Genomic DNA, 15,393 nt, shown 5'->3' on the forward strand with positions numbered 1-15,393 from the left:
AAGACAACGAACTGTAACCACAATAAATAAATTATCTATGGGTTGGCCAAAAAGTTTGTTCCAGTTTTTCCGTAAGATGTTATGGAAAAACCCACACAAATTTTTTGGCCAACCCAATACAACAGGGGTTAGCAACTTTTCCTGTAAAGGGTCAGATATATTGTTTTTTTTGTGTGAGGTATACTGTCTGTAGCAACTATTTAATTCAGTTGTTGTAGCACAAAAGTAGTCATATGAATGACTGTGGCCGTATTCCAATAAATTTTATTTACAGACACTAAAATTTAAATTTTATGTAACTTTCACATGTCATAAAATATTATTCTTTTTACTTTTTCCAACTACTCAAAAATGTAAAAACCATTCTTAGCTCCTGAGCCATACAAAAATAACAGACAGAATGGATTTGGTTAAACCAAGGTTGTAGATTTTATCCTAAGAAATGCCACACAAAATCACAACAAAATCCACTAGGGCTAATCTCAGCAAATACTATCGTGTGCCATTATATTAAAAAAAAAGTTAAAAATAAGTCAGTAGAAATAAGAGGTAAATTAAGCATTAATAATGGCTATAAAATTTTTTAAAAACAAAAAGGATGGCAAAAAACTAAATAATGTCCTCACGTGAGTTATGGAAAATAACATCGTAAAACACATCCAGGAAGTTTTGCATACAGTCTCACTGGACTATTAGAAAATCCTTCGGATTTAATAACAAGCTAAGGTAAAGACCAGGTTCATGCTACAGACTGAGAACCAAATTAGACAAAAGGACTCTCCATTATGCATAGAGTTAATCCCGCAGAGTGGTTAAAAGTGCTGACTCTGGAGCCAGACTGCTTAGGTGTGAATCCATCTCTGCCATCAAGTCACTAAGTTGCTACGTACCTCACTCAATTTCTTCATCTGTAAAATAAGGCTAATAATATTAACTACCTAATAGGGTTCTTGTGATGATTTAATAAGTTAATATATTTAAAGAACACGGAATATAACATATATAAGCCTACTTAGGTTTTTCTGTTATTCCTATATTTAACCCAAACAAAACTATCATTAGAAGTCCTTATCCTACCCAAGTCAGTTTTTCTCCACTTGAAAAGAGCAACTGTTTTTAACCTGGTACCTAAAGTCAGTAAATTTAGCAGTGAAAAGAATAACCTGAGCATATACAGTTTAACTTTTAAAAAATTTGTGTATATTAATCATTTTTTTAAATTGTTTACCTCTAGAAAGTTACTCAATCATAGAGACTTGATTGAGAAAAAAAATAAACCTAGACCCTAATAATATCTGGGACATACTGAGGCCTAGAGCGTGCTAGGTACTATACTAAATATTTTTAGATATTATTTAATTCTTAACAACAATCCTAGGAAGTAGATGTTATAATTCCCATTTTATAGGTGAAAACCCTGAAGCTCAGAGAAAATAACTTACCCAAAATCATACAACTGGTAGACAACAAAACAGAGGTCAACTCTCTATGACTATAAAACCTACTTACCTTCCACAAGATGCAATGTTAGTCCTAATCATAAAGCTATCTCTTCAGAGCCAACAGAGTAAATTGTCAGAAAGAATGCTTGCTCTAAAATATTAGTTCTCTCCAGGGGTTCGATTTTGCCCCCCAGGAACTAATGGACAAGGTTTAGAGACTGCAGAAGCACTACTGCCATCTTAGCGGGTAAATGGCAGGGACGGACTAAACATTCTACAACGCCCGGGACAGCAGCCCCTATAACAAAGAACCGTCTGGCCCAAAATGTCAACAGTGCTGCAGTTGAGAAATGCTGCCCCAAAGAAGTGTTTTTTCAAACATGTTTAACCATGACCTTTAGTATGAAATATAGCACAATCCAGACACACACATCACAAACACTTCAAACAAATTTCAGGAAACAATATTTCCCTCCCTAATCTGTGATGTACTCTATCATTTACTTTTCCTTTTTTTTTTTTTTTTTTTGCTGCACCACACGGCTTGTGGGATCTTAGTTCCCCAACCAGGGATCGAACCCAAGTCCACGGCAGTGAAAGCCCGTGTCTTAACCACTGGACCACCAGGGAAGTCCCCTCATTTTTTTAATGTTATTTCTGACCCACAAAATCGATTCCACGACCCACTAGTGGGTCACAGAACACACTTTGAAAAACACTGTTCTACAGTAAGATTATAAAAGTTCCCAAGTGACCTATAAGCGTGTATCGTCTGATGCCTAGCAGATTCAACAAGGAACCTACATAGAACAGGATACACATAATCAACAAATAGTAACAATCAGTAACATGGTATCTCCCATATTTTAAAAGAATTTATAACTGACTTTCTGGGACTTCCCTGGTGGCGCAGTGATTAGGAACCCGCCTGCCAATGCAGGGGACACCGGTTCGAGCTCTGGTCCGGGAAGATCCCACATGCGGTGGAGCAACTGAGCCTGTGCACCACAACTACTGAGCCTGCGCTCCAGAGCCCTTGCTCCGCAACAAGAGAAGCCACCACTCGCCGCAACTAGAGAAAGCCCGCGCGCAGCAATGAAGACCCAACACAGCCAAAAATAAATAAATAAATTTATAAAGAAAGAAAAGAGTATCATGTAAACAATTTTTAAAAAACTGATTTTCTGCCTCAGACATTCTACAACTTAAAATCATACTTACAGCCTGGCTTCAAACTGATTTGAAGCTGTGTGCCACTTAAAGACTAGATATTAAGTTCAGAAGCAGATATGAAAAACAGCATAACAAAAACTCAAATACTATTACCCCAAATAAGTTTTTACTTTTTCTCTCCTCGGCCAGACAATGCTTTCATTTAAGCGAGGCTGATTTACACTCAGTGAAGAAACCTTAATAACTATCTGCTCAAACTAACTTACAGACAGAAAAACCTATGATCCACAGGTGAAATGTTCTGCGTAAAATCATACAGCTAGTAGCAAATAGCAGAACCAGTAAGGTAACGCAAAAAACATGGGCTTCAGAAAGGAAACAAATTCTAAACGTTAAAAATTCGGGCTCCCCTAATTACTAGTTGAGTGAGTTGGCTAAGTTACTTAACCACTAAGTCTGTTTCCTCATCTTTAAATAAGGGATAATACTTGTCTCACAGGGCTCTTGTGAGGATTAAAAGTAAGTAAGCATGTAGTAAGAACTCATTAAATTCCCTTTTCCCTCCTCTCCTTAGCTCTCAATTCAAAACGTATTCTCTCCAATAACCCAATGCCAGTCAATAACAGTTTTTACAGGTATGCATAGGAACAGAAAATCGAGGAAAACTAAATGAATTCTTCATAAAGCTATACTCATTCAATTTTTAAAAAATAATCTATTCGAATTATTCTGAGCTTATTTTCTCCCTATGGCTTTGCTCATTAAATGTCCTATCTTTATAAAATGATAAAGTAGATGGCACTTCAGGTAATATCCTTACCTGAAAAACCTGGGCACTCCATAAAGCCTCCACCGCTTGAATTTTTTATAGCTGGTTTATTGTACAGTCTGGAAAGCTCTGTACTATGCACATCTTTACAACCATCACCTACCTTGTTCTCAGAAATCAGTTCAAAGAGACTGTAAGCCCACTCCTGACACTTTAATGTAGAGCTGACCAAATACCTCCCTTTGCTCCCACTAACCAGCATTTGGATTTCCATCCTAGCACAAATGTGTGACTGTAATCTCCTAAAGAATAGGAACTATATCTCGCATGGCCAATACAAGCTACTACAGGGCCAAGTGACAGTAGAAACTCCATGCCCACTGGCAGAATTAATGTTGTCAAGTTTTGAGAATTAGAGGAAAAACTGAGGAATTGGAATAAACTGGAAAAAAGGATGTGATCCAATGTAAATATTGCCTAAAATCATCCTAATTTGGAAGGTCAGTGAATTAGCGAAAGATTTCATAATAGACTGTCACCAGAAAATTTTTTCAGAAACTACTCTGGTTTTATACGAAGAAAATTAAACTAGGAATCATGATCCTGACTTGGGTTTCCATCTGGATCTATCACTAACTGCTTATGTAAACTCGGTCTAACTAATCTAGCCCTACAAATCCCCAGCTATACAGAAATATCTCCGCCTTTACGTACCTAAAAGGACTGCTGTCTGGATCACAACAGTGAAAAATCTTTCTAAACCTTTTATAAATGTAAAAGGAAACCCATGAGCGAAGTATTAAATTAGATATAATACAGCAATATTTAAAATGGCCCACAACTTCATGGGCTTCCCTGGTGGCGCAGTGGTTGAGAATCTGCCTGCTAATGCAGGGGATACGGGTTCAAGCCCTGTTCTGGAAGGATCCCACATGCCGCGGAGCAACTAAACCCGTGAGCCACAACTACTGAGCCTGCGCGTCTGGAGCCTGTGCTCCGCAACAAGAGAGGCCGCGATAGTGAGAGGCCCGCGCACTGCGATGAAGAGTGGCCCCCGCTTGCCACAACTAGAGAAAGCCCTCGCACAGAAACGAAGACCCAACACAGCAAAAATAAATTAATTAATTAATAAACTCCTACTCCCAACATCTTCTTAAAAAAAAAATGGCCCACAACTTCAGAATTATTCTAAATAAAATAGTCTAAGCACGTAAATAATTGTTGTTGCTAATAAATAAATGGATGCTTCTAAAATATATTGTACTTGAAAAGTCAATATTCAAAATAAAACTGACTTCTTTATAATTACTGGGCATTCAGAGTCAACATATAGAATACGTACGATGAAATAACATATTTTGTATCTTTTTCGTTTAAGTACAAAAGCTAGTTCTCATTTTGTAAAGTTTTACTATATGCTGTTTGGGCTGGATACCCGTGGTCTGTACAGGCAAAACATGGTAAAGGCAAAAGTTGAGGGCTTCCCTGGTGGTGCAGTGGTTAAGAATCCGCCTGCCAATGCAGGGGACACGGGTTCAAGCCCTGGTCCAGGAAGATCCCACATGCAGTGGAGCAACTAAGCCCATGCACCACAACTACTGAGCCTGCGCTCTAGAGCCTGCGAGCCACAACTACTGAGCCCGCATGCCACAACTATTGAAGCCCACATGCCTAGAGCCCGTGCTCCACAACGAGAGAAGCCACTGCAAAGAGAAGCCTGCGCACCACAACGAAGAGTAGCCCCTGCTCGCGGCAACTAGAGAAAGCCCGCGTGCAGCAATGAAGACCCAACGCAGCCAAAAATAAATAAAATAAAAATAAAATAATTTTAAAAAAAAGTTGAGATGCCAAATTAATAAAAACATATACTCCTTTAAGACAATTTAGCCATTATAAAATACATTTTTCCCCTTTCGCTCCCAAAGGGCATCCTAGGAGAGATTCCAATTAACTATCAGTATCAAGAAGGAATCCGGATGTATAATTCCTACGCAGTTTTATTTTTTCCCCTAAATCACCTTGGTCTCTGATCCACAGTTCAGAAAATTGGAATTTTTAATCTTCCTGATGAATTTATACAACAATCTCATTAACTACATCTAATTAACTCAAAATTAGTGATAATTTTAATTTCTGCTATGTCAAATTGAAAATGCTTTCCTAGTTATTTCAAAAGGGGACATTTAACTACCAAAAAGAATCTTATGTGACTCAAATATTGTTTTTAAAAAGGGCACTGTATTTTCAAAATTTGTTCTAACGTTCTCAATCACCAGGTAATGACACACAACATTAGTGACTGACTTCTTCAATTTTTTAAATACGCTGGTTAGTCTAGCACGTAGCTAAAGTTGTGATTCTTACCAATTTTGGGAGGGTCACAATCATTTGGAAACCTGATGAAAGCCACAAACCTCCTAGAAAAATGTACACATGCACCAAAATTTCCATAACAATTTCAGGTGGTCCTGGACCACCCCTCCCCAGTCTAGAGAGAAGACCTCAAATTCTATTACTCCTCATTAACTTTCCCTTTTTGGTTTTGAGAAAGTAAAAAAACCTACCCATTTTTTTCTTTCCTGCAATTAAAGGATACCGTCAGAATAACTAAGTTCAAAAGCCAGAGCAGGTAAAAACACTACAGTAAGCTAACTCAAAAATCTAGGGGTTCCCTGGTGGCACAGTGGTTAGGAATCTGCCCACCAATGCAGGGTACACAGGTTCGAGCCCTGGTCAGGGAGGATCCCACATGTCGCGGAGCAGCTGGGTCCATGCGCCACAACTACTGAGCCTGCACTCTAGAGCCCGCGAGCCACAACTACTGAGCCCGCATGCTACAACTACTGAAGCCCGCGCGCCTAGAGCCCATGCTCCCCGACAAGAAGCCACCGCAATGAGAAGCCCAGCCGCTGCAACAAGGAGTAGCCCCCGCTTGCGGCAACCAGAGAAAGCCCGCGTGCAGCAAAAAGACCCAGTGCAGCCAAAACTAAATAAATTAAACAAATATATGTATTTTTTAATTCCAGAGTTACACAGCTTAACTAACGGCTTACCCATTCATTATGTTTTTCCTGGAAAAGTGTTCTCACCCTTGGCTTCACACTGGACTCACCTGGAGAGCTTTAAATTATACTTGATGCCTGGGTCCCAGCCTCAGAGATGCTGATTTTAGTGACTTGAGCATCAGCATTTTTAACAGCTTTAGGGTGATTCTACTGAGCAAACAAGGTTGAGAACCACTGTCCTAGACTGCCGTGGTATTTAAACCTGTATCTGAATCGGGTATTGTTAATTTTCAAAATGGAGGGAGGGAAAAGATGGTTGTGGATGCTTTTTAAGTGTGGCCTGGCACTGAACACGGGGCATCCTCCAACCACCTCATGGGCTATAAGAACACCTCTTTTCTCGCAACAGCGGTTCTGCTTAGTGCTATGTAATTTCTGAATGTTCATCAAAGTTGATATCCATGCTTAAGCAATAGGTCTTTAAATGCTTTTTGTTTGGTTCATTTCTACACGAAGCAGGATTGCCTGAAGTTCTCAGAATATCCGTATGTGGACTCTACCCAACATAAATTTTTGACAAAAATGTGGACTCAAAAAGCATTAGCAAACAGCCCTGAACTATCTCCACAAAAGTGCTTTTTCAGCTTATGCTGCACCAATTAAGAGTGCAAAAAGGTTCTCGCAGTTAAATCAACTTGTTCCGAAGCCCTTTTATTCGAGCCCACGTAAAGAATTCCAACAGAGAATAGCTGTCTTATAACAAAATCGACATCTAGTAAACGCTCCGGACAATAAAAGTTGCAAGGAAAAAGACCACAAAAGAAGAGTGAAGGTTCTCTGGTTCGTAAGCCACGAAACCTGAGTTTTCTCCCAAATCAAACCAGAGAAAAGGTGGGGCGTAAAATGAGCAGGGAGGAGTTGGGAGAAGGTGCTCGTTGGGCCAGAAACCGGGCCAGAGGTTCAGAAGAATGGATGGGTGTTCGTAAGGAGAATCGGGGAGGCCCAACACAGGCCGGGGGTAGGGCTGGGGGCAGTATTGATGGGGGAGGTGGCGGGCAACTACAGAAACAGCCTGCGCCAGGGGGAGAGGAGGCCACCGCAGGTAGCCGGCCCGGGGTCCCCAGAGATCGGTAGGGGCGCAGGGGCCCCTCTCCCTCAGAGGGCAGGGGCGGGAGGCCCGGCGCGGCCGCGGGGAGCCCGCCTCGAGGGCGGCGGGTGGCCAGGCCCTCGGCCGGGAAGGGGCCGCGCCGCGAGCTCCGAGGGCACGTCCGAGGCCGCCAGCCGGGCGGGGCGTGGGCTCCCCGCGGAAGGTGCGGGGCAGCGAGCACGGCGCTGACAGCTGCGCAGGCTACAATTCGCCCGGCGCGGCCCCCAGGGGCTGAGGGCGCCGCGCAGGCCCGGCCGCCCAGGGATTCGGCCCGCTCCTCCCCTCCGCCCGCGCCGCCCAGAGCCAGAGGCCCGCACACCGTTACCTTGTCGCAGTAGAGCCCCACCAGCTGCTTCATCCGCCAGTGTGGGGCGGTGAAGACGTCCACTTCTTCGGGGAAGGGCGCCATCGCCACCGCCTCAGCCTCCGCCTCAGCAGGCGCGGCCGCCGCCTCTCCATAGACACCCTCGCCGCGGGGCAGAGGCGGCGCCCCCCCCTGCGCATGCGCCCGCCCCGTCGGAGCGCGCGCCCGGGCTGCCGGGCCGGCCGGGACGCGGGGGCGCGCGGGTCGCCGCCATGCGGTCCCTACGGCACCACGTGACGAGGCGCGCGGCGGAGGCTCGCGCTTTCACCTCCCCGCTCAACTCACGTTGCTCGTCCTCCTTCTGCGCCAGAAAAAGAAACCAAGTCGTTTCCCTGTTTGTCTGTTATGTTTCGCAACAGAAAACACATGATCTGAGAGGAGCGGGTGTCGTTTTAGGGTGCTGTCAGCGCCTTTTGCCGCTATGCCTACCAGGTCTTGAGGCCGAGGCAACCGAGTACAATGGCCGCTGTCGGCCCGACCGCCCGGCCCGCCTGGGCGACTGCGCTGTGCGCGCCCCGGCCCTCCTGAGCCGCCCTTCGCCTCCCTGCCCATGCCGATGCCGGCCCGGCCGCCTGCCCGCTGGTCAGAGGTCCCAGCGATTGGGGGAACCAGGACTGGGGGCTCCCAAAACTTGCGCCCCATGAGGAAAACGGGGACATGGGACAGGACCGGACAATGGCGGCCCGTGGGCTCGGGGCGGGCTTGGAGCCTGGGTCTGGAGGCTGGGCGGGGACCACGCATCTCCTCCGGGGCGGGCGAAAGGGACGGGGCGCGTGGAATTCTGGAGACTCCAAGGAGGGAAAATGTCTCCTGGGGATCAAGGAGGTAGGAATGCACCTCAAGCACAGGGACGCCAGGTCAGGGATGTCAGCAAGGCCTTCGGTGCTGGGCAGGAGGGTAAATAATGAGAGAAAGTTAGTGCGGAAAGGAAGTTCGAGACACATCCCTCCATTTTAACCCGAGGCTCAGAGAGAAAGGAGACAAACCAGGTCACTGCCAAGAAAAAGGTCAGTCTGGCTCTTCCCGACAGGTCACCTCATCCCGGCCCCAGCCCTCCAGGAGACCTAGGAAGACCCTATTACGGGCTTCGCTCATCCAGATCAACCCTGGACTGGCTGGCTGGAGGATTAATAGACACAGAGAAATGGGAGAAAACAGGGAAGGCTGAGAACCTGGGAAGGGTTATGTTATTTGCTTAATGACAATAAACTCCAGGAGAGCAAGAACCGGATGTTCTGTTCACCCCTTGTATCTGTATTGTCTATCACAGTTCCAGGACAATATAAGGGCTTGATAAATATTCAATAAATGATGGAGTAGAAGGCTGTAAGAAAGAACTTTGCAGAAGAATGCATTTGTTTGTCTCTAATCTTACTATGTGCCATTTATTGAGAGGCAATATGAGCAGTGTTTAAAAGCACAGATTGGAGATGAAGTTGGATTCCTCGTTTGCCATATACTACATGTATGATCTTGAGCAAGCTACCGTGACTTCTCTGTGCCTCAGTTTCCTCGTATATAAAATGGGGTTAATACAGCCATGAACTCAGTGCTTGTGCCTGCCTCAAATTCAAATGTTGAAACCCTACCCCTCATGTGTTATTAGGAGGTGGACCTTTGGGAGATAATAGGATTAGATGACGTCATGAAGGTAAAACCCTAATAATGAGTCCCCTAGAGAGCTTGCTTCCCTTCTCTGCTCTTCCCCAGGTGAGAACACAGGGAGAAATCAGCAGTCTGGCCCTCACCATGCTGACACCCTGATTTTGGACTTCCAACCTCTAGGACCAGGACAAATTTCAGCTGTTTATAAGCCACCCAATCTATGGTATTTTTTTATAACAATCTGAGCTGACTAAGACAAATACCTACCTCATAGGATTGTTATGAGAATTAAGAGAGTTCATACATTTGAATTGTTTATAATAGTACCTAGCACATAGTAAGTACTGTCTGTAAGCTATCATTATTAAATAAAACAAATCTGTGAGGTAGTACTGTAGGAAACTAAGTATTGAAGGCATTCTGGTAATTACCTAGCATCCCACAAATTAGCGAGTAATCCGGACATATAAATCTAGGTCCAATAACACCGTCCCAGGCACCCTGTTAGTTGTGTGGGATACAGAGATGACGGTTTATACAGAGTCTGTCCTAGAAACAGGAATAGCACCTAAGTAATAGAATATAGATAAGGTCCTTGATATCTCTCTCATTTTCTCCCATCCTCTCCCCTTCTCCTTTCTTTTAAAACTCTACTCATTCACTATGGTTTTGCCTCTATATTTTTTAATACCCCCCAGAAGACATTTTCTTATTTTCCATCTATTTCTTTACTTCATTCTAATCTGTCACTCTAGCTATCTTGGAATGTAGACCCAGACCTCAGGTCAACCAGTTATATAGAGCAATGAGCTCCATGAGAATATGCACATAGTTTTATCCTCAGCACTTAGAACAATGCCTATCTTACATACACTTAGTACTCAATAGTTGAATAAAGAAAGAAGGAATGAGGGAAGTTCATGGCATTCTGTAATTTCCTCATTTTAACTAGCTTTTAATACACCATGTTTTATTTCCCAATACCTGTTTGTGTCTGTTGTTCACCAGTGTACCCCTAGAACCAAGCACATTAAATATGTGTTTAACAACAAAAAAGTCCATCCACCCACAGTTTCACTGTAATCTAGAATTTGAAGCTGTGTAGTTAGCTAAACTACAGCCACGTTGGACTGGCCATTTCAGGGAATTTAAGATGACAAAATGAAAGAAATAAAGTAATATAAAAAAATAAGTCCTGTGGGTCATTCTTCCCTTCAGAAGAAGTTATTAACATTTGCTCCATATGCTGAGTAAGATAATAATTAATCACCTGATATATCCAGAATAAATGATTGATTTACATTAAACTTTCGCCCCAAAAAAGAAGACATTGATCAGTGTAGTATCGTTTTTATGGATTCCTACAACTACATCAGATCACGAACTGTTATTAAGGCTAAGGTTGTCGGTTTAATCATGCCTTTATGATTTCTTCTGGTAAATGAAAGCGAAGGAATTCTAATAGACCATCTAGCTGTGGGTAACAAGGAAACTAGATAAGGCATATGAACAGAGCAGTGAAATTCCAAAGTATATAGTGCCTGGTGGATTGGTAATTTGTTCTTTCCTTCTCTCATTCTCTCTGAAAACAGCATGCTACAGGGGAAGAAAATGCCAAATCATTCCCTGTTGACCTAAATGTATGATGACATGAGGCCTCTTCACTGGTATTTTCCAACCCTGGTTTTGAGGGCCCTGGAGAGGGTTACTGGTCAGGGAAAGTCAGTTCTAAGGCATTTATATTTAACTCCATTTAGCTGAGTATGTGACACAGCACTTTACCCTGCAGCGGGTTACTTGTGAAAGCAAGCAATGAAAAGTTGTTGCTATCCCCAACAGCTGGAAACCCAGTCCTAACTCAGTAGCAGAGTTGATGCTTACTGTCAGTCAAATTAGCCAATCAACAATTGCTGCAGGTTGATTTAGGAGTAAAGCTCTTAGCAGGGATGATGGCATTATTAAAAGAAATGATAGCCACTGAGTTGGAATGTGAGGCCAGATGCTATGGTTTGTTTTGGTTTTTTGGGTTTTTTTTTTTCATTTTCCTTTCAGATACTTTATATGCACATGGACCTCAGAAAATGAAATATACATAAGCCTGCATTTTGCCCCAAACTTTTACTTTCTTTCTTTAAACTTAAGTAGTGAATTCTATTTCCCCATTGGTTTTCACTATATACAGATGAGTGCCTGTGTGTATTCGTTTGCTGGAGCTGTCATAACAAAATATCACAGACTTAAACAACAGAAATTTCTCCTCTTGCAGTTCTGGAAGTCCAACACTGAGGTGTTAGCAGGTTTGATTTCTTCTAAGTCCTCTCTCCTTGGCTTACAAATGGCCACCTTCTCACAGTGTCCTCACATGGCCTTTGCTCTGTGCTTGTGTATGTCTGGTGTCTATGTCCTAATCTCCTTCTCAAATAAGGACACCAGGAAGATTGCATTAGGGCCCACCCTAACCACTTCATTTTAACTTAATCACATCTTTAAAGGCCCTGTCTCCAAATACAGTCACATTCTGACATACTGAGGATTAGGGCTTCAACATATGAATTTGGGAGGAACACAATTCAGCCCATAACACTATGGAAAAAAAAGCTTGTCACAAAAGATATAATAAAATCTTTTGCACAATGACAAAAGTAATTGAAAACAACTAGCTGTCTATCAACTGGATATTAGATAAATAAATTATAGTACATTCATTCAATGGACAAATAGGCATCTGTTAAAAAGTATAAGGTAGATCTATGTTTGCTGATATGGAATGAAACCAAGATGTTCTAAGTTAAGAAGAAAAACAATGTAGAGAACACTTTGTTAAATATGTTCTCTTTTGTGTTTAAAAAAAAAAGTATAGTATGTGTTTCTAGGATAAGACAGCAGAAATTTGTGAGCAGGGCTTCTAGGATGGGAAACAGTTAAATGCCTTTTAAATACATACCCTTTGATACAGTTTTAATATTTTACTGTGTTCACCTATTATTCTTACAGTTATAAAAATTTGTTAATAATAATGCATTTTAAAAGACTTTTAAGTCTTTAAAAATACTAAAATGTTCGATTATATATAATCAGCAGCAGCCGGGCTAATTGCAGGTAGAGCCATTTTATGTTTATCCCAAAATTGTATCTAATCTGCTCTGCCTCTGGTTACTCTGCTTATGACACCCTTGGGTCCGCATCAATTTTCCTGGTAGGACTGGAAGCATCTTTGAGGGTAAGGATGGTGTTTTTAATGACCTTGGGGAAACAGGTATGATATAAGGTTAACTGAAAAAAGCAGAATCAAAATTGCACATAATCCATAACAAGCTTACAAAAATGCATAAAAAGGGTGGCATAAATGACACAAAGCCTTAATGTCTTCTCTGATTGACAAAAGTTATAGATGAGTCCCTCCCTCCCTTATATTTTTCTATTCTTTCCAATGTTTTAAATGAGTATGTTTACTTTTAATGTCAGAATACAGAAATGAATATAATAGAAACAATCTTATGGCAACTGTATTTTATAAATGCATTTGAAAGGGGATAAAAGGAAATACATCAAAATGTTGACAGTGGCTATCTTTTGGTGTTGGGACTGTGGCTGATTTAGGGGAGAGGGGAGCTACTTTTTTCTCAAAATTTTAACAAAACTTTTTTCCAAATTCTGTATTTGAAAAACAAAATTACGTTTTTTTAAAGATTTCAGTTTAATTAATATCAATCACCATTAGATCCATCATTTCAGAGCTATATCCAGTCTCTCGGAAGCCCCAGCCTACTGCACAGACATATAGAGTCCTGGAATGCTTCCTGTACCTGTGCCTGGAGACTTACGCCTTCATCTCCTGCCACACGGTCCCTTGCTTCTGACATGGGCCTTTCCCAGCTTGTCGGTAGGAAGCCATTCCAGTGAGTTCTAGCTGACTTCTCTTCTTTAGACCACCAAGCCCCTGTTGCACTTCCTATAGGACATACACACAGGACCATCTTCACTTTGGCTAGGCCGCCCTAGCTGCCAGATCTCTTTAACGTCCAAATAGTTGCTAGAAAGTTGGGGTGGGGGGGATCTACCACATTGGGCATTTTCCTGTTCCGTGGCCCTTTGTGCTCACAGTGAGTCTGTGTCCATTCCCAGAACTTTAAGTTTGTATTTTTGGAGCACATTCTTGACTAAAAGAATAAGGCATCAGGGACTTCCCTGGTGGTCCAGTGGTAAAGAATCCGCTTTACAATGCAGGGGACGCAGGCTCGATCCCTGGTCAGGGAACTAAGATCCCACATGCCATGGGGAAACTGGGCCCGCGTGCCACAACTAGAGAAAACCCGCACTCCACAACTAGAGAGAAGCCCGCACGCCACAATAAAGAGCCTGCGCACCACAACAAAAGATCCTGCATGCCTCAACAAAGATCCTGCGTGCCACAACTGAGACCCAACGCAGCCAAAAATCAATTACATAAATAAGAATAAGTCATCAGACTGGAATACGGGTGCTACTTACTGTGCCCTTTTATTCAAGGTGTGGAGCTCTCTCCCCTAGAGGTGATTCACTGATGCCTCATACATGAAAAAAAGACATGCTTGGACATATACAAAGGCATAGGATAACAGAAGAGCTGAGAAGAGGAAGAGGCATAAAAGAAAAAGGGACAGATAGGACAGAAGTTAAAAGATGAGGAAAAACAGAGTGGGGGATGGATTAAAGGAAAGAGAAAAGATACAGGTGGAGGTAAACAGAAGAAAACAATAATTAAGATGTATTGATGTCTTAACATGTATTATAAGTGCTTTACATGAATTGTCATGTGTAATCCTCACAACTACCATATGTGGAAGTTTCTACTGTTTTTCCCACTTGACGGGAAAAGGAAAATAATGTTTAGAGTTATTGACTTGTCCAAGGTCACAGAGCTAGTGAGTGGAAAATCAGGGATATAAATCTATGTCTTCCTCATCCTACAATCTGTACTTAACCTTACACTGAAAAACAGCTCTCTGTCATCAGTTTATGTCAACAAACTAAATGCCTAATATGTGCTATTCACCTCTGAACAGGAGCGAAAGGTGACAAAGAAGAACGTAGGCCACTCCACCAACTATATGTGTCCAAATATAGAGTACTTCAGTTCCTTAGATTATCTTTGGAAAAGAAATAGTTCAGGTAATGCGAAGACCATAGTTTACTCCAGTAGAAATGTGGAGATAAGATGTATACAGTGGTCCATAATGTTTCTTTGCAAAAGTTCCAGACAGGTAAGAGCCTTCCATCCCCTAGACATACCCGTGTATCACTTACCTGTTCTTAATAAATATTGCCAAGTCAACACCAACTCCAATCAAAGGCTCTATTATGAGCTAACATGCTGAACGGTGCAGTGAATACGGCCCAAGGGAAAGGTGTTGACTACTATCACAGACAACTTGACTTAGCTGTTTGCAACATGTAGTGAGGGAAAGTATCACAAGTTTCTGGAATGGAAAGGAACAATAAGTTTCCTGTAAATTGTCAGGCTTACATTCATTGTAATGATGAAATCAGGTCGGTGATTGCTTAATCTCTGCCTACAGAGAAGGGAAAAAAGTATTTAGGGAAGTATCAGTTCTGTTTCCTTCCTTCCTCATAAGCCCAGAACACAGTACAAAAAATATCCCCAGGTACATAAGGCAACTCCCAGGAATTTTTAAAATGCTAAGAGCTATGTAGGCAGAAAGAAACAAGAGTGTCTGATTTCCATTAATTGACTAATAGCTGGGTTTGGGGGGAACAACTTGTTTAATACATAAAACATTGGCCTGAGTTCTAATTCCATCTCTGCCACTAACTACCTTTCCATGGGACCTTACGCAAATCAATGGCCCACTCTGGGGCTTCAGTTTTCTCATCTGTACAGACACTTT

At 42.3% G+C, this 15,393-nt stretch overlaps 1 protein-coding gene across 6 annotated transcripts in view; it reads right to left on the reverse strand.

The window, feature by feature from the left end:
• The window catches only part of FBXL5 (F-box and leucine rich repeat protein 5), a 58,484-nt gene extending 43,669 nt beyond the window's left edge, over positions 1–14,815 (reverse strand). For 2 of the 6 annotated variants that reach the window (XR_002643639.3, XM_089911696.1), the window contains exon 1: positions 7,862–8,035. Coding sequence is in view for 4 of the 6 variants with exons in the window: in XM_089911696.1 (XP_089767822.1) it covers positions 7,862–7,945 (84 nt within the window). In the remaining 2 variants the exon portion in view is untranslated. Of the gene's footprint in view, positions 1–7,861; positions 8,094–14,791 lie in introns of those variants that run through there. The other 4 variants (XM_089911694.1, XM_089911695.1, XM_022566977.3 and 1 more) reach the window with 3 other exon arrangements.
• Positions 14,816–15,393: the final 578 nt, after the last annotated feature.

The sequence above is a fragment of the Delphinapterus leucas genome, chromosome 5 (assembly GCF_059928025.1).
Source record: "Delphinapterus leucas isolate spDelLeu-1000000601 "Yukka" chromosome 5, BTC_Dleu_Yukka2, whole genome shotgun sequence".
Taxonomy (NCBI): domain Eukaryota; kingdom Metazoa; phylum Chordata; class Mammalia; order Artiodactyla; family Monodontidae; genus Delphinapterus; species Delphinapterus leucas.